The sequence below is a fragment of the Pholcus phalangioides genome, unplaced genomic scaffold, assembly GCF_987345545.1.
Source record: "Pholcus phalangioides strain wild (caught in Gottingen) unplaced genomic scaffold, Ppha-v1.0 ptg000030l_1, whole genome shotgun sequence".
Lineage (NCBI taxonomy): Eukaryota > Metazoa > Arthropoda > Arachnida > Araneae > Pholcidae > Pholcus > Pholcus phalangioides.
In genome coordinates this window covers 5,345,597-5,366,055 of record NW_028301620.1, presented here as the reverse complement: position 1 = coordinate 5,366,055, position 20,459 = coordinate 5,345,597, and the positions used below count along the sequence as shown (strand labels likewise).

The following is a 20,459-nucleotide window of genomic DNA, read 5'->3' as shown; positions in this document are numbered from 1 at the left end:
CTCCATAAATCTTAAAATAAGATGAATTTGAAGGCGGAGTTGTATGTGAGTAAGAATCACGTGAAAGGGGGTTAGTAAGTCAAAATAATTTTGGTAACCTCTCTCACTCAAGTTTAGAGGAGAATAATTGGGTGAGCCGTAGTATTGAAACCGAAACTAATAATGTAGCAGAATGTGCATATTTGTAAGAGTACGGAGCCAGCTGACAGTCGTGTGACTGGCGTACTAGTCGTAGACTGTGTAAGTCTGTGTTTAAATTGTGGTTTGGGCATACATATGTTCTTAAGTCTACCAATTTTCCTAGACAGACTCTAGTGTGGAAATTTTTTTTTCTCGAGTTAACTATGATTCCTAATGATTCGATTTTCAAAAATGCAAAGATATATTTATCCCTTTTACAATGGTTTGCTATTTCTTTAATGTTCATAGTGTCTAAGGAAAACCCGAGAAGCGCGTCCGGTATTTCTGCTAGTATTTATATGGTCTACAAAATATCAAACTTGTTACAATATATATCTTACAGTGATTCCCAAACGTTTTACGTCACTGAGCACTAATGCTACGACTAGAGCTGCTTGTACAACGTGAATACACTAAAATCCTCCACCCACCTTTTCCCACGTCTTCCGCAGTTTGGGAACCACTGCCCTTTATCACACATGATTAGTCTATGTTACCTAGCTCTTTGGGTGACACCAGAGATGGTTCAGAGCTTGCTGGTCTGATTATTTGGTGATGATGATGCAAGTCGTATGAGTCTTCGACCTCCTCCTCGGATATGTCTTCCATGTCACTGCTGGTGCTGGAACCGAGACTATACGAGCTACGAAGACTATTTCGCATCCTTCTCGACAAGTGCCGACGGGTCCTTCTACAGATCCGTTTTCTGAAGTCTTCCAGCCTTTCATGGATTGGTGGCCCATGTCCATCGCTGTTGATTTGTTGCTGTTCGCCGTCTTCTTCTTCTTCAAGAGCTGGATTACAAGAAAAGTCATCGATGAGAGCGTAAAATACAGACTATGCAAAGCATTAAGTAACACTGTTTTTCCCACTACAGTGTAACAAAAGAAAAGCGATGGAACATTTTGACGGCATTTTCTTCGGGGTGGGGGGGGGGTAACTCGAAAGCGTTCAAAAATGTTATGACGTGTGAAACCGTTTCTTACACGATTCTTATAATCATTATAAGAAAATCCATAGAATTCGATATAAACTTACCAAAGCCGTCGAGTTCGTCATCACTTCCTGTTCCTCCAAGAACGAATCCTGCCGATGCAGATCTTCTAGAAGGCGACGTCCGCCCAGAAGAGACGCTTAGACCACTGGAAGAGTCTTTGCTACCGTTAGCTTTGAGAGGAACGACAACTGCACCCCTGTCCTTGCCTGTGCTCATGCTACCAACTGATGGTACCGAGCTAAAACCAACCATTTCATTGACCAAGCCAGGAGTGGGCTTCAACAAAACAGTAAGATCACAGCTCTTATTGCTGGAACGCCTGCGTCTCCTCCGTACTTTAGCAGCTCCTTCTGAGCCTAACATAAATTGCGCATTATTAATCATTGAAGAGCGGTAAAAAAATGCAAATTTCAGATACCGAATGTTTTCATGGGTTAGACCAGCGATTCTCAACCTTTTTGACTCGCGGAGCCCCAATGGCCTATTTTTTATTTATTCATCGAAGTTTTTTTTTAATTAAAAAAAATATTTATAATTATTTTTTTCTTCAAATTTACTTTTTTATTTTCCTCGAGCACCGGTTGAGAACCGCTTTGTTAGACTATGTTTTTAATCAGCGATATTAACCTTGTTCACTGTCTTCGTCAGCCGTATAAAATTCTTCATCCCGCTGCGATTGGCCGCAAATCTGTTGTTGAATTGGTGGGAGTTCCAGAGAGGATTCACTCGCTGTTTTCAACGACCTGAAAGTTCGATGAAGGGATCACTTGTTTGAATGAACGGAAAACAAGAAAAGCTACAGATATTCGTTTCTGGACTTTATCCAGAATTGTACAACGTCTAAGTTTAACACGACTTTCTTGGTGCAGTCTTCAAGTTTCAAAAAAATAAATAAACCCCCCCCCCCTTCCATGCAATGTTTAGTTTACACTGAGTAGTTAATGATGGCTCACACACATTCTTCTGCTTCATTCAAAATAGAAGTTGACAAAGTTATTGTAAAAAATTGAAGCAGGCTTACTTACTAATATTATGCATCATTTGAATCTCGTTACTAAAACCCAAAGTAAAAAATAAAATAAAAAACATTTAATCGCAAGTGTGATTCAAAAACATTAAGGTTTTGATAAACGTGAAAAACATCCCAGAATCTCATTTCATGATGAAAATTTGTTTACTTCATCTGATGGTACACAAATTATTCACACACTTTGTGCACTACGATTTCAAAAGCCCCAAATTCAAGCGATATATATTCACTGACTAAAATTTTTTAAATTTTTTTTATAGTTATCGTGCATCCCTCGTAATTCTTACTATTTTCTGCACTATAAAAATGCACCTCCTAAACATTTCTCTACGATTTTCGTAGAGAGTACTTACTCTTTACTAATTTACCATACGCCAACCTGGTCCATATCAGTAAAACATTTTCAACCAAAAGATTGCCGTCGGGGTCAAAAATTTTAGTACTACTACTAAGCGTATATGCACCTCATACACATTCCTCTGTGGAATTTCATATGAATCGGTAGGGGACGTGGTAGCCTGGTCGATAAGATACTCGCCTAAAGTACCAAAGGATGTTTAGAGGTGTCGCGAGTTCGATACCCGGTTCGTCCTTGTCAGGAAACTTTCCTGACACAGGGGTACAACAAAAAAACGGCGACTTGGCCGCAGCAAAAAATTGCTACCGCAGGAAGTCCCCCATCGTGGGGTTAGCGCACCAACCTCACGATGAGTATAAAACACAAGCCTGCCGTTCGGAATCGGCGATCAATTGTAGGTCCCGGTCTAATTAGCCCTCGTGTGCAGAAAATGACCGTGGTGCGTCAAAAATGATCAAATGATGAATCGGTACATGCCGGAATGTGTGTTCTGAGTATGTTTTGGCTTCTAATGCGTTTTTGCTGTTGGGAGTTGTGCTTGTTCCGTGCTTTGCTATTATCTGTCTTCTATATTTTGAAGTAAAGATAATAAATGCTTGAATTTTCACACATTTTACTATTTAAGTATCATGTTAAATGCATAAGTTGCCTGCTCTCTTCGGAAAGACTTTTTCAAATAGAGACCAGCTCGCATTCGCACATCGCAGTTGGAAAATTTTAGAACTGCAATTACCTGGAAGAACTGCGGCTACTTGACGTGGACCCTTTAAGATATTCCAATAAAGGCGATGAAGTTGTCTTCCCACGAAGTTTGGGAAACTCCCCAGTGTTTCCGGAACTGCTATCTTTGGAAAGTGATCGGTGCAGATTGTTGCCTCCTGAACCATGTGAATCTTCAGTGTCTATCAAAGGCAAGTACGAGCTACTTTTCTTCTTTGAAGATCGCTAGTTAAATAAAATATTCAATGCTCAACAAAGAATAAACATATAATTATTTATCTCATTACCGTATTCTATTTATGAAGTGAAACTTCTTTAGGCGGGGTAGTGGATTTTCAGATCCACGTCAGAGAAAGTGAAACGGATGAACGGAAATGACGTTACCTTTTCTTTCTCCTCAATGACAAAAGTGAAACGGCGGAACGAAAATAACGTAAGCTTTCCTTTCCCTTAAAAACGGTTGCCTGAACCATTTTGTGGTTTGTGTCGGACAAAGACAGTTTATTACCTTTCCCTATCCCCTGTGTAGAATGCCCTCTTCAGAGATGGGTCATGCACAATTTGGAAGAATGCAGGTGTTGAGGGATATGATCAAAGCGTTCACGATGGACCACGAAATATTAATACGCCGTCAATCGACTGTTTTGATAAGGAACAATTCTAAGTTGTGGTGTCGCAGGTAATTTTTCCTCTAATAGGGTTGTAAATAAATGAAATAGCGTACCCCGGGGGTAGTAAATTCTACCACAATTGACACTGTAAAAAGAAATACGATAAACATGTTGTAAATCGAAAAGCTATCCATACTCAGATAAGACAACTATAAATTTTATATGGGCATTTTTTTATAGCTAATCATTGTATTCATAGTTTTATAATTACATTTTTAATTGGGTTTCTGTATTTTTGAAATATTTGATATTCATATTTGTTATGGACATTTTTTTCTCTGCCACCTCGTTGGGCATTTTGTCTGTTGTGGCCTTGTATTTGTAAAAGAAAATTGAGTGAGGGTGGAGTGGGAATGAGTGTGTGTTCCCATTCTTCGGTATCTTGCTAAGTAAAAGATGTGAGACGAGGTGAATTCAGTCATGTTAAATAAGATTTAGCCTAATAAGTTTCACCTCTATCGTTCGAGATTCTCACGCAGATTTTTTTTAAGTCAACCTTATGATGCAATTATCATTTCGACACAAGTGATTGAAATTAAAAAGTGGATACAGCACATCCTTCCTCTCCGTGATTATTGTTTTCATCACATACTGCAGATGGAAATTTTTAGTGATATCATTGTCAAAGTCTATTAATATACAGGTTGTCATAAAATAACTTTGTCGTTACACGAGTCCCTAGCGCAGGTATCTTCAACCTATTACTCGCGAGCATCGCGGTGCTCCTTGAAGTACCCAGTGTGCTCGATGCTCGTGTCCAATTTCGTGCTCGCGAGCACTTGATCAATGGTCCAATTAAACACCTTGTACAAATTGCATTCAAAGGTGCGAAATTATTCTAATTTCATACACAATGCATCGGCTTTTACTGCACCGATTTTTCGCAATACATAGAAGTGAGTGTTTCCGCATAAATTTTCAAAATTTTGTTTGCTGTAACCGTAACTGCGAGAGCTAGGTTTTAGGTTCTCGACCTATTCTTGAGCGCATATTCTGAAACACCCATATCTCGAATTTCATTTGCATTCGGTGATTTTTGCGGCTGCTACGGGCCAGAGCCAGATCTTGAATCCTGCGAACTACGTGACCGCAGAAGGTGCCAACCAAAGCCGCTTGAAAGTTAATTACTCTTAATGCAGCTTTGGTGCCAATTGAAGGGGGTGATTTTTTAATGCGCCAACTGAAGGAGAGGGGATAATTTTTTATCACCAAAATATTATTCGCTTACACTTGAAACATTTCCAGAACCAGCTCTGCTACGGGCTCATATATCGGCAGTTATTTTCTGACCACCCGGTATAATAATGCACAAGGCCGTCAACGTGGGCCTCGGGCAAAGTGATATTCTGTGGCTCCTAATTAACTGAAAGTACTTACAAATTTCTATGCTTTCTCTCGAAAATCAGCACCAAATTTTATTATCACGAGGCCTCTTATGCACTTGAGGCCCCCCCGGCCGTGCCCAGATGGACATGATATATACGATAATGCAGGGTCTTTATAATTAAAAAAAAGTAAAAGTTTGAATTTTTACTACTTTTCTGCGAAATTTCGATAATTTAAATTTTATTGTTAATTCTTCCGTGTGTTTCCGAGCTATAATTGACACCTTAAAAGAATACGAAACTAAATACTAAAATAAAGGATCTAGTGCCAGACTGCGTGCTTCAAATTATTAAAAACCACTTCTTGGGGAAAAAATTTTGCACTGCCAATACTGGGTGCATAAAGTGAATCTTGTGGGTGACGCATTCAATAAAGAATTTAATTCTTTTGTGGCCAAGACGAAGATAACTTATTTTTGCACTAAAGAAAAATGAGCAGTGCGTATTTAAGCTACCAAAAAAAAGTATTACTGCATAAGTAGGCTATTACTGGCATCAAAATTCTTCCCGACGTCTGTAGTAACCAGGCAGAATTCGTGGTTCAAAGGTGTCATTCATCTGAGCGAATATCATATATTGCTGCTTTTCTCAATAAATATGAAGACGATGACACGATTAAGTTTCTTAAAAATAAGTTTTAGCAATGAAATTCTAGCTCCTAAAATACGGGTTCAGTTGACTTTCGTTTCTGAGTTCTGTAGGAAAATTATGCTAATCGACAATTTGAAAGGATCAAACTTTCAATTCGCACATGTTTTGTGGAGTAAGCTAGTAGATTTGAAATATTTTGGGCTCAAATTTCAAGAGCATTTTTATAAAAAATTGACAAATGAGTCTCGCTTATCCGACATAAACGGGCCTGCAGAACGTCGGATAATACGGAGGTGTTAAGGAAAAGCCTATTAAACGTCAAACTGTTGTAATTTTGCACATTACGAACCTAATAATCATGTTTACAGCAAAACAACAGAAAAAATTAAGTGAGAAAATGAACTTAGTTGCAGAATATTTTGAAGTTATATACAGTACTTAGAAAAGTTCAGTCCTGTGATGATTTAAAACAATTTTTGATCGCAGTCTGTTTTCCTGACGAGTGCCGTTTCTTCGCTTCTAAATCTCGCCATCTTTGCAGCATCATTATGTCGATTCTTGCAGCTTCAATGTATATAATTGCAGTTGCTATCCGTCATTATGTGAAATTCTGAAAGCTCAACAGTTGGTGCTTGATTTTTTTTTTTTTTTTTTGCGGTGGGACGTCGGATAAACGAGACTACTGTATGTTGGAATTGATGAACGGCATAGTATTCTGCTGAAGACACAGCCAGGGCCGTCTTAAGAGCAACATCGGCCCCCGGGCCAAGTGATTTTTCTGAGGCGCTACCTTAAAAATTCTTGAAAAATTCAACTACTTCTCGTTTTCCTGAGGCCCCTCTTCTCTTGAGGCCCCCGGGCCGTGCCCGGGTAGGCCCATGCGTTAAGACGGCACTGGACACAGCAGCAGGAAAAAGTTAAAATAAATTGACTTTACACATTGCATCCAACCAGTGTCGTCTTAATGCATGGGTCAGACCGAGCACGGCCCAGAAACCTCAAGTGCAGAGGGGCCTCATGAAAATGAGATCTGGTTCAAATTATTGAGAGTAAGCATTTCTAGCAAGGTAGGGGGACCTCAGAAAAATAATTTTAGCCGAGGGCCTATGATATGCTATTTTTTTAAATATATTTTATTTATTTTTTAAATTTTTATTTTTTGTTAACAAATACGAAATTTCTGACCTGAATTTTTTTTGCGAATAAATGCGAAATTTATGATTTTGAAATTTTTTTTGTGAAATTGCGGATTTTTTTTTTTTGCGATATTTACGTATCCCTAGTTGTTATGAATGCGATAACAACGAGTGACGTGCTTTGCAAAAGTATCATGCCGTAAGACGAATACGCCGAGGGGCAATGACTCCGCAGGGTTTGAGGAAAATGATAGCAAAGTTTGAAGCTCACAGGTTTGTTATCTGTTACACCTGGGCGGGGAAGGAAGCCTTGCATTCAGCGCCATTCTCCGCTGGTGGTGAGTTTTCGAACTTTTTTGCGGAAAATTGAATGCCATGACCATGGCCCCCACAAGGGGTAGGCTGACAAGGCTCCAGCCCTGGGGCCCGGGACGATATTCACCACTTTTTGTTTTTTTACGGTATAAATTCATCATAAAGGGGGTTCGTGGAAGATCCCAGCCTAGGGGCCCTGTTTCAGGATGTGGGGGCCATGCTCATGACCTTCTGTAAACTATTACCAAGTGCAATAACATTTTAACCAGTAGTTTTCCTTTTATGGCCATTTCAAAGTGGAACTTTAATTATAAAGACCCAGTTTATAATATTGTATTAATGCAATCTATGGGAAACATAAGTATTTCATCGTATATGCACACATTGCTTTAGGCGTGGTTACATCGTAGAATTGTCGGGAAATCTTCTTACCGAAGAAAGTTTCACTGACTCCTGAGAGTTTCTTCGCCTTGAAAGGTCGACGCCTGTATCTTTCTGATCCAAATGGATTGACGCTCTTCGAGAAGAAGCGGATGATTGCTGCTCCGAACTCGAACTCTCTCCGACAGGCGTTTGTCTCCTGTGTTGCTGGTACTCTATCTCTGACGAGTCTCTTCTGCCTTCTCGATCAATGTTATGGCTGAATGCTGTCAGAGACTTGTTCAGTTCTCGTAATAAACAGCGGTCTTCGAATTGTTTGTCGCTTTCTGAACCAAAATCCAGCGAGTCGATGAAGCACATGTTTACTTCTTGTTCGGCTATGCGATGGTTCTGCGAATAAGACACACACGCACAAAAAGTAAAAATATTATTCATCGGTATAAGAATAGCTATTTAGATAAACGAGCATCTCCAACTTTTGAGAACATCTTTGGGATATAAGTACCATTTAACACGAAGAAAAGTTTTGTTGAAAACTTCTATTGGATTGTGCATGACTTGTTTTGTTGATTCCCCTCTTGCCAAAAAAACCCCCCATATTTTCATTTAAAAAAATGTTCGATTCAAGATTAATGGGGACTAATGAACTAAGATAGAAATGGATTACCTTGCCCCCACTAATGAACCAAGTTCTCGTACCTTGTGAATACCGCGAGGACTAACACCAACGGCGAGAAAAGCCTCGTTGTCCTCCAATTTCTCGACGAAACTCAGGCAACACATCAACTCAGGAAAAGCAAAGAAAAGACTTGACTCCTAGGGCAGAAAAAATTTGTTTAAGATAGCAATTCTCTAGAAAGAAAATATAGTTAGTGAATATGTAAATATATATGTTCATTTCTCTCCATAGGAAGAAATATAGTAAAAGAGAAAAAAAATATAATGTATATAAATAAATAAAATAACACAATGAGAAAAATATTTGAAATATTGCTCTCCAAGAAATATAGAACACGGGTGCGTTCAACAGCTGGCCCGCGAAGTGATTTTGTGCGGCCCCCCCCCCCCGACAGCCAAAAAAATATTGAGCATCTAATTAAATTTTTGATAATTATTTGAGCTACTAGTTCCAACTGCAGGCTTCATGATTAACAAACATTCATTATTTATGGTGGTGGAAATAAGTTACTATGTTCCTCCTCCCATATACTGCCTTTTTACAAAAAATTGCTTATGAAGTTTTTGATATAGGCATTTCCCCCAGCCCCCACTATTATTTTTTTTTCCCTCTCGTTGGGCAAGTTGCTTCTTACATTTGAATGCATATGTTCTGATCACGATGACCAAACTTTTTCAGAGTGGACGTCAACTCACAATGGCACCTCGAAACTTCAACCGACTAAGCTACGCCGACTCTGGGGGGGGGGGGGGTAATATTGAACCGTTGACTAAGGGACTCCCTCATGGGGACACGTTGATTTCCGAAAACAGAAAAGCATTCATTTCCGAAGTTCGGCATGGCAAGTTGGTGACATTCCTCGTTGCAGTAGACAGTGGCGTCGGAGCCGGGGGGTGCTCGAGAGCAATCCTCCCACCCGAATCCATTCAGAAATCAAAATTTCCTACGTAATGATCAAGACGAGCATGCACAGGTTCGAAACACTTCCGACACCCATTCTCACGTAAAAAAGAGTACATGCATCGCAATTCTGGTTTTGTCTGTAAAACATTTAAACTATGAACTTAGTACACTTTTTTACACTTTGGATGTATTGAATGGAATACTTTACTGGAGGAACAGAAATTTTTGCTGCATTGCTTCTAGCTGAGAATCAGATAAGTGGAAAGTTTATAAAGAAGAAATACAAAGCCCTGGGTAAAAGTTGAACGACTAAATTCCGTGTTTCACCATATTACTTAGGGTATAGAAAGTCTTTCCAGGTGCGGCTTATACGCCGGAGTGGTGTTCCTGATGCGGCCCGCAACGCTGCAGCTGACTATTATGTTGGCCCTCGAACAGAGAGAAGTTGACCACCCCTGTTCTAGAGCTTCCATTACAATGTAGTTCAAACATATTCGTTGTGAGAGGTGTTTAGGCCATCAGGAAAACCGAAAGGTGATGATTTTAATTAACATTAGACTGAGAAAATGTAATTATATTACATAATTACAAAAATATGCGGCATATATAAATTACTGTATATATTTTTATCTATATATATATATTGTGTGTGTATATGTTCTCTATACAAATCAGCAATTTTAGATCCATCGTCGCAAATTTTGCATATGTACCAAATTGGACCCGGTTTGAACGATAGGTTACTTTAAAAGTTGGTTAGAGCTTGGAAAATGCCCGAAATGGGCGAAAAACTTTCGGGCAACAATGGTTTCTCAGCCTCAACAATGGTTTCTCAGCCTCAACAATTACTTTCGGAATGTGTACTTTGGTTACCGTGGTTCCTTACCAATGCGTTTCAGACATGTATATACCTTTACAATGATTTGTCACTTCCTTAATCCTGTCAGCAGGGGTGGCAACGTAGACTTTAATTAAGATTCCAAAATTTTTTAAAATTTCAATTAATTTTTTTGTGAAAAGAAAACTGATAAGAAAGAGAGGATAGAGTCCCCGGCCCCCAGGCTGGAGCCCTGTCAGCCCAACCCTTGTGTGCCCCTTCCCCACAACTTATTACACAAATTCCTAACAAAGAACTTGAAAGGTCAAAAAAAAGTTCCTGGGGAAAGTTTTTATCTCCAATTTAGCGCCCCTCCACAGCAGACAGAAATAATTTTCTTTGATTTCTTTTTTCACCCATTCACCTCTGATATAGCGGCGCTCACGGCTGCAATGGGTTGCATGACCTGAGAGCCGCTCTGTACTTTATCAAAAAAAAGGGAAAAAGTGCACACACACACACACATTTTTGTTCCCTCACCTAATATTTTTTTCCAGAACGGTGGAACGAAAGCAAAGGAAAAATTCGGCTTCTCACTTATCCGGTCTTTGGAGTACCGGAAACAATTTAAGATAAATTTCTTAATAAAAATAACCTCGTGATACATCATCTTTACTGGATAAGTGATGATGGCTCACCAAATTAAGTGTTGTTTTGAGGATTTAGTTATTTGGCATTGTTAAAAATGGTAAAATAATTTTGGATCAAAAAGCGTGAAATTAAATTTCGAAAATGGGACGTATGGTCACGAACATTTTGCACGGTAAACAATGATGTGCGGATTTCTTGTGAAAGAAATGTTTATCTCAAGGTCCCCTAGACTGAAGCCTTGTCGGCCCGCTCCGGAGTCGCCTTTCGGGGGTGGCATATGAGGCTTCTTACCCGGACAACAGGTAAGCTCGAGCCGCTCCGCCTGTTAATATACAGTAGAACCTCCCCTAAAGGAAACCTCCTGTTAGCGGACACTTTCCTGATCCCCAGTCCCGTGGAATAGGGCTTTAATGTATTTCAACTCCCCGTTAGCGGACAGTAAAATCAGGCAAACTAATTTTTTTCCAAAATATAATTTATTAATTTTTGGCCATAAACCAAGAATTCATCATATGCAGCTACGATGATGTTTAATCCCAAGCTCGTGTTAGTAAATGTGATAATTTGTAAATTTATTACTTAATTAACTGAACATAACTAAGGTCAAGGATGGTGAATTTGAATCGTAATGTTGGTGTTGTTTTGCTGATACGTGTGAAGATTGCCAACTTTACAAGACTAATAATGTTGTTATGAATGTATTTTTGTATCTCCTTCACACTTATTTTAATTTCATTTTTATTGCAGAACTAGCTGATACCCGGCGACGCGTTGCCCGCCCCGTAAAAAATGTATAGCTTATTAATTATTTCTTAATCAAAATATTTCTGCATTAAGTAAAAAAAAAATTTACTTTCATTTTTAAATATTTGAATTAAAAACTTGAGGCAATCGCTTGTGGATACACAATATTTTTTCTTTTTCCATCTGGTGTGTAGATGTACAAATTTTTGCTATTACCAACACGCGAACAGGTGACGAAAAGGTGTCCGTGTGAAAAACAGGGCTCAAGTAAGTTGATACCTGCCACTGCTAACAACTGGCCTTGCGCTTTGTTGATTGTCATGGCAAAAGCTAAACGAATCGGGAACTGCAATCGCTTTAAAGTGAATGGCATTTCTTCAGTGATAATTGGGGTACGTGGAATGAAGACGTCTTCTCCTCCACCACATCTAGTTAGAATCGTTGCTTCGATGATGTAATTGTGCAATTTCTTCACGCAGAGTCTGTTGCCATTGCAGAGTATCGGTATCTCCAAATTTCTTAAAATCATTATAGGTGCTCCGACTTTGAGGGTCAAGTTGTGTGGTGGCATACCCGGAATATCCAAAGAGTTCAGAAATTCTGCAGGATACAGAACTGTCTGCGCTGTGTCTGTGACAGTGTCAACCGATTTGTAAGATGTGGAGTCTCCCGGAATAATTTTTAGGATTTTATCGTTGATCTTGTTCACACTGTCATTTTTCGATGCCAGAATCGCACTCTCACAAAGCCACTCATGGTTTCGGTGATTTTGTTGAATGTTTGGGAAGACTTTGTCTGCAAGTTCTTGAACTGAGTTTATATATATAATAACTGGCAAAATCCATTTGGGAACGTTATCAGTCCAGTGCTTGGGTCTACGGGAATTCTTCCATTGCCAAGTTTGATCAACTGATGTGAAAATGATAGCAGTGCTGAGTCATTTTGCAGTTGAACTCGCATGTTGGTAGATAATGATAATTTTTTAGCTTCGTGCCAGAGTGTTGATGTCCTAACAAACTCGAGGCGACCACCGATAGACAGAACCTTCACTTCCAACCCATCTCACTAATGGCAGTAAATTGCAATGTAACGATATGGCCAGAGTTGGTGTTTGGTGAAGTAGAGTGCTGATGATTTGAGGCAAGCATTGAGTTCATCAGCTGGCGTAGAACATTTTTATTCCCTGTTTTATCGTCGTAGTTGTTGTTCTCTGTTGTTAGTGACGTCAGATGTCCAGCTTCTGCAGCGAATATTATTCAAACTCCTTTTAAGCACTTTTTAAATTGAAACTATACCTCAACGATGGGTGGTTGATGAGATAAAGGCCACATTAGCACTTACAGGACACCCTGTATACATGCAAGCAAAAATATCTGGCGCTTCCAGGGTTTTCTTCAATTACTGGGAGTATTGGAAAAGAGCCAAACCATTATAAAGGAATAAATTGTAATGATGGCAGCGTTAAAGATGTGACAAACCATTGTAAAGACATATACATGTCTGAAACGCATTGTTGGAAACCACGGTAACCAAAGTAAACGTTCCGAAAGTGATTGTTGAGGCCCCAAAACCATTGTTGCCACACAGTTTTTCGCCCATTTCGGGCATTTGCCCAGCTCTGACGAACTTTTAAAGTAGCCTACGGTTCAATCCCGGTCCTGTTTGGTATATATGTAATCCGGATGCTTGTAGTGACGACATAAAACGTAATGAAAACTTAACGATTTAATATGCGAAAGAAACATAACGAGGAGGATGGCACGTGTATACAAATCGGTGGTATAATTCCAACTGGCATTTTTCTTTTTTTTTACAATCACCAGGAGCGTGAGGAGGGCGCGCCATCTATACAGATAAGAACGCACTACAGCACTCCCCCTCCAGTCGAAGACGAAACATTTAAGAGAAGACAATTTGAATAATAATCATACAAATAATAAAAAAAATTGCAAAATATATATATATATACCATACATAATTACGAATCATATAGCTAATTTCGAAGGGTCAATACGAAATCGCACTCTTCGGCCAGACCTGGAAATGTACTGATTTTTGAACGTGTCACATAAATTATTATTTAACATAAAACATGGCTTAAGGCGATCTATGGATACATTTTTATGATTGCCATTAATGTTCAACATAAAATACTTATCAGTTCTTGAAATAACTTCAAATGGTCCGGTGTATGGTTGTTGTAGAGGTTTGCGTACACAGTCTTGTCGGACGAATACTGATGGAGAAGTTAGCAAGTCTGTCGAGACGAAGGGCTTAGACGAATTGTGATGAGAGGTTGGTACTGGTCTCACACGGGAGAAATGGTCTCGCAGTCTCTGCAAGAAGTCATATCGAGGTAGGACGTCTCGCTCATCCGAGTGCCGAAAGAGTTCACCAGGAAGGCGTAGGGCTGTGCCGTATACCAACTCAGAGGTTGATACTTGGAGGTCTTCTTTGATGCTGGAACGTAACCCCAACAGGACTGTAGGTAGAACCTCTGTCCAGTGCTCGTTACCTTTGAGGGCACACATCAGAGAGGCTTTGAGATCGCGGTGGAATCTCTCAACCTGGCCGTTACACTTTGGATTGTAGGCAGTGGTGCGGGATTTTTCGATGCCGCACAGCCGTGCAAGAGAGCGAAATAGATCACTCTCAAACTGACGACCTTGATCTGTGGTCAACTTTTCAGGAACGCCAAACCGACACACCCAGGTAGAAAAGAATGTCTCAGCTGTAGTTTCAGCAGTTTGGTTAGACATTGGTACCGCTTCGGGCCACCGTGTGTACCGATCAACGCACGTCAAGAGATACGTGTATCCTTTAGAGGGAGGCAAGGGTCCGACAATGTCCAGATGAACGTGTGCAAAACGAGAATCAGGAACCTGGAAAGAGCCTAAAGGAGACTTGGTATGTTTGATAACCTTCGACTTCTGGCAAGCGATGCAAGTACGACACCAATCTTTGCAGTCTCTCGCAATCGATTTCCAAATAAATCGTTTGCGTACCATACCTAGAGTGGCTTTTATCCCAGGATGGGACAGATTATGCACAGAGTCGAACGCTAGACGTCGCATTGAAACGGGTACATACGGGCGTATATCGTCAGTAGACACATCGCAGTAGATATTAACACCGGAGATATCGAAGCGTTTTAGCTGAAGCCCAGTTTCACTTTGAAGCAAGGTATGCAATTCATCATCATCTGCCTGCGCCCGTGCCAATTCTGCATAATCGATTGTACAAGGAGTGTGGATTTCACAAATTCTTGAGAAAGCATCAGCTATGACGTTACTATCCCCAGGCAAATATCGTAAATCTGTCGAAAACTGACTAATATATTCAAGATGTCTAAGTTGCCGGGGAGAACATTTATCGTTACGTTGTTTGAAGGCATACGTGAGAGGACGATGATCACTGAAAATTATGAAGTTGCGTCCCTCCAAAATGTGCTTGAAATGCTTAACAGCTGAATATATTGCTAAGAGCTCTCTGTCATATGTACTGTACTTTTTTTCAGTCGAACTGAGCTTGCGTGAAAAAAATGACAATGGTTGGGTTTTGTTTCCTATTTGCTGTTGAAGGACTGCACCCAATGAAGTGTCGGAAGCATCAGCAGTCAAAAACAATTTTGCATTCGGAACAGGATGGGCGAGAAGTGCAGCGTTGGCAATTGATTGCTTGCATGACAAAAAAGCGGGCTTGGCCTCCTCAGACCAAACTATTTCAGTTTTATCTTTTTTTATCTTGCTTTTTGCTAATTCATGCAAAGGAGCTTGCACCCTGGCGGCATCTTTAAGGAATCTGTGATAGAAATTTACAATTGCCAAAAAACGCTTCAATTCAGTCACTGTTGATGGCAATGGATAATCGAGCAATGTTTGTACTCGATCTGGTAAAGGTGCAATCCCATCGGGAGAAACAAGAAAACCCAGAAAATTAATTTGACGTTGACCGAATACACATTTAGATGGATTGATCACGATACCATAGTCATTTAGTCTTTGAAAAACACGTTTTAAGTCAGCTTCATGAGATTTTTCGTCAATGGAAGCGATTAACAAATCATCGAGATATGCGTAACAACAATCTAAGTCACGAAATGCTTCGTCAATAAAACGCTGAAACGTTTGAGCTGCATTTTTCAGGCCGAAGCACATATAAACATATTCGTATAGCCCAATGGGCGTAATTATGGCGGTTTTGGGAATGTCTTTAGGATTGATTGGTATTTGGTGATATGCTTTTATTAAATCGATTTTTGAAAAAATCTTTTTACCACTCAAGTTGATGGAAAAATCCTGTATATTTGGAAGCGGGTATCTATCTGGGATGGTTATTGCATTGAGTCCGCGGAAGTCCCCACAAATTCTCCATTCGTTGCTTTTTTTGGGTACAAGATGGATGGGACTCGACCAAGGGCTTTTTGAGGGCCGAATTATACCTTGTTGCAACAGTTCATTGAATTGTTTTTTAACAGCTGCAAGTTTTTCAGAAGACAATCTTCTAGCTTTTGCGAAAACCGGTGGTCCCGTAGTTTCGATGAAGTGCATGACAGAGTGTTTCTTTGCAACTGCATTTAGAACTGAGCTGGTAAGCTGAGGAAATTTGGCTAATATGCGGTGGTATGGAGAATCACCAGAGATCGGCGTTAAACCAAAAGAGCCGTTTTGGGATTCTAAACCATTCACTGATAGCGATGTTTCATTATCGATCAAACGAGAATTTTTAACATCTATAAGCAAACCAAATCTTTCCAAAAAGTCGGCTCCAATAATGGGATGTGAAACATCTGCCACAGTGAAAACGAAAGGAAAGTCCCTCCTTAGTCCAAGATTCAGAACTAGATTTTTGTTGCCAAACGTTTGGATTTCGGATCCATTTGCAGCATACAATGAGAGTTTGTGAGGTTTTGTCAAGTTAGTCAGGCGTTTCGGAAAACAACTGATTGATGCGCCAGTGTCAATTAGAAATCGGAAACCCGTATTAACGTCGATGACAAATAGGCGACTATGGAGAAGGCTTTCGTCAGCTGTCGCCGAAACAGACGAGCCCACTAGTTTTCCTGAAACTGACATGGAGGAATACATTTATGAGCTTTTTCTCCAAACTGCTCATGGTACCAGCAAAGCCTTCCGTTTTTCAAAGCATCGCCGAATTTATTTCGGCTACGAGATTGAGATCGTTTGCGATAACCGCGAGATGGTCTAGGAGATCGCGAAAGCCTTTCAAATGATTGCCGTAGCGAAGCAATTTCGTTTTTCAAATCATCAAACTCTGAAGTGTGAGACACAGCTGAAGTATTAGATGACACATTAGAAACCTCACATATTTTGTCGGCTATTTTCGCTCACCCAATTAACGGTTCACTAGAAGCTTGTAATATTTGTTGGGAGTGCAAAGGTAATCTCTGCATCCAGAGATTTCTCAAAATGTCACTTTCCATTTTACCCTCAGCTAACGTTTGCATTTCGTGCAAAAGCTGGGACGGGCGTTTGTCGCCTAGTTGAAGCTCCTGGAGTAACATTCGCAATTTGGAAGATTCTGATTGTTGAAACTGCTCCAGCACGCGAGTTTTGAGAGTCTCGTACATGTGCTGTTGGGGAGGATTGCGAACGATATTAGAAACATAGTTCAAAACTTTGCAATCAAGAGCTCCTACAACGGCGTGAAATTTAGTTTCATCGGCGGTTATGCCTGCCGTTTTGAATTGTGACTCAATTTGAAGAAACCAAATCTCTGGATTTGCTTCCCAGAACGGAGGGGCTCGAAAGGCAACACGTGAAACTTCAGCTGATGCAATAGGTTGAGCCATGACAAATGGAGACCGGCAAATCGAGAGTAGAAAGTTTATTCCTCACCTTGAATTTCCAGGAACGTCTCTATATTGGGTAGAAACGAGTAGACTTGGCTTGAAAAAAAAAATATATATAGTATATCCAAAAGACTAGGAGATTAGACAAGTTTCATCTTTGAAGAGCGTGCGAACGGAAAGCACAAGGCGCGAAAACGAAATTTAAACGATGGAGAAATTAACTTCAATGTCCAAAATCAGATGCGTCCTATAGGTCACCAGTAATCCGGATGCTTGTAGTGACGACATAAAACGTAATGAAAACTTAACGATTTAATATGCGAAAGAAACATAACGAGGAGGATGGCACGTGTATACAAATCGGTGGTATAATTCCAACTGGCATTTTTCTTTTTTTTTACAATCACCAGGAGCGTGAGGAGGGCGCGCCATCTATACAGATAAGAACGCACTACATATGCAAAATCTGGCGACGATCGGTCTAAAACTGTAGATTTGTATAAAGAGCATACATACATACATACATACATACTTTCACATTTATATAAAATATGTGTAGTGCCAACACCATCTATAACAGAAGGCCTCTGAGCGAAGCTCTTGATATTTCTGAAGAAGGTAATCTCACCTATAGCCATTGGATATGCTACAAAAAAGGGTAAATATGGCGCATGCGTCGGCCTGCTGCATCCAATGTCTATAGGAGAGATGACCTACTTCAGTGACGTCACGAGCCTCGCGTGGAGGCCTTGGATGGGGTTGGTAAAGTACGTATTATGTATGGGTAAAAATAATTAATTTGTTTAATGAAGAAAAGTTATAAATGTTTCCATATTTACCAGGCTTTCCCAGCTTTATTTGGGAACTATGCATAATCACCGGTGAAAGTAATAAATGTAAAATTTATTGAACTTTCTCTGTCGAGACGATTGGTGATTATGCATAATCACCGATGTATCACTTTCAGAGAGGATCTAAGCCAAGCGTCGTATAAATATGAAAGTCATATAAACGAGCTTCCACTGTGTATCGTACCTCCTCATTAGCGGACAAAATTTTTGGTCCCATGGGTGTCCATTATCGATAGATTCTACTGTATGTATAATAGTCTATATGCCTTTATGATGGTTTGCCACTTTTTCAATCCTCCCAGCAATTGAAGAAAACCCGGGCAGCGCCGGGTATTATAGCTAGTATAATTATATTCTTAGTCTAAGATTTTAAACGACCTTAACAAAAGAAGTCGACGTAAGTTCTGGAAACAAAAAGAAGTATAGAGTTAGTTTTCAACGTTTCGTTTTATTTAAAACTAGCTATAATACCTGACGTTACCCGGGTTTTCTTCAATTTGTGGGATGAAGTGACAAACCATTACAAAGGCATAAACTATTGCACATAATACTGGCAGCATTAAAGAGGTGACAAAACAAACCATTGTAAAGGCATATACATGTCTGAAACGCATTGCTAGTGAACCACGGTAACCAAAGTAAATATTCCGAAAGTGATTGTTGAGGCCGAGAAACATTTGTTGCCCGACAGTTTTTCCGCCCATTTCGGGCATTTGCCTATCTCTGAAAAACTTTTAAAGTAGCCTATCGTTCAAGACGGGTCCCATTTAGTAAATATACAAAATTTGACGACGATAGATCTAAAATTGTAGAGAACATACACAGACGGAAAAGCAATTTTATATGTATAGATTATTAGCCATAATACTATATCCTAAGTCTATGGCCTTATCCTTGCAAAGGACTATCAACAAAGCATGCATACTGCTCAGGAGTCTTTTGACTGATGATAACTCTCAATCCAAACTACTGTCCATGAATAAAAAAAAATAAAATTGTTTATTTTGTCGTTTGAAGATTTTACATTTCTTAAATGATATATATATATATATATCGGTAGCTATTGTCATTCACAATAGTACTCAGATCTTGTAGCAACCGATGACCCCCTACAGATATAAAGTATTATTACTCTGTGGATAAGGCAGACACATGGCAGTCTCCCACACACTTTTTGTTCAAACTCATCCTCTTTAAAATTTGTAATATTTTTTTCTACCATTTTTTCTTTATTACCATTTTCAATGTTTTTTTAAATCATTTTTATCATTTTCAATGACCTCATTTATTTTAAAGTATAATTATTTTACTGAATAAACTCCTTTCTATAATATTTGTGCTTGATGTAATTTCTCTTCCACTATATTGATGATATATGCCGTCTTTTCACCTAAATTTGTACCCGTTCTGAACGACATTCTTGGATTACAAACCCATCGATTGGTCAAGATTGTGTCGTAATATAGGACATCAAAGTTCTCGAAGTTAAGAGTGAACGCCCAAATTTTGTTGACCTAATCGTCTTTTTCAACAGTCTGGTATGGGTAATAAATTTTTTTATCAGGCGTATACGTTCACAGTGAATTTAAAGTGATAAATTTTGTCTGTCTAAATCAAAGTATTACTCTCAGCATTAACGCTCATATGGGTGAGAAATATTGAGTATTTAATGTGGTATGGGGGTTTCGTGACCTCGTTGATGTTCAACAATTCGATATGAGAGTTATCAAGTACTCTGTAATTTTGCTGAGACTCGTAAAATTCATGAAAAAACACGAAGAAATATACAGAGATAATATTTTATAACATTAAAGCTGAAGTATCTTCGCGGCAATAGGTTAATCAACAATAGAAAGATAGCGAGAAGAAACCTCGACGAAAAATCTTTTCATCGAAAATGCAAGTTTTATCGGAAAATAATTCTTTGAAACGTCGCGAATGATGAGTCCAAGGAAAAGTTTGAATGAGCATACGAAGAGTAAAATAATCGAATTCATATTTTATTAGCTCACGGTAGTTAAAGTATTTTCTGTTAAAAAAGTTGATGAAAATGATACAACTGTGTCTTTTTTTTAAATCAAAAATCGGTAATTTGAAAAGGGGAAAAATCACGAAATCAAAGAAAATATGTCAAAAGGAATTAATGCATTGAAATAATAAAAGAGGTTTGTTAAGTCTCATCATATTGAACATCATTCGAAAATTACGTGAATACTTTATCCATTTGAACAAATCAGT

The 20,459-nt window shown here is 39.2% G+C and overlaps 1 protein-coding gene across 2 annotated transcripts in view; it reads right to left on the bottom strand.

Annotated features, from left to right (window-relative positions):
- LOC149067467 (uncharacterized) overlaps window positions 1–20,459 on the bottom strand; it is a 50,795-nt gene that overhangs the window by 3,923 nt on the left and 26,413 nt on the right. For both annotated transcript variants that reach the window (XM_089252738.1, XM_089252737.1), the window contains exons 8-13: window positions 8,464–8,580; window positions 7,816–8,154; window positions 3,299–3,510; window positions 1,805–1,920; window positions 1,219–1,533; window positions 678–974 (exon numbers count right to left, since the gene is read on the bottom strand). In XM_089252738.1, coding sequence (XP_089108864.1) covers window positions 678–974; window positions 1,219–1,533; window positions 1,805–1,920; window positions 3,299–3,510; window positions 7,816–8,154; window positions 8,464–8,580 — 1,396 coding nt within the window. The remainder of the gene's footprint in view (window positions 1–677; window positions 975–1,218; window positions 1,534–1,804; window positions 1,921–3,298; window positions 3,511–7,815; window positions 8,155–8,463; window positions 8,581–20,459) is intronic.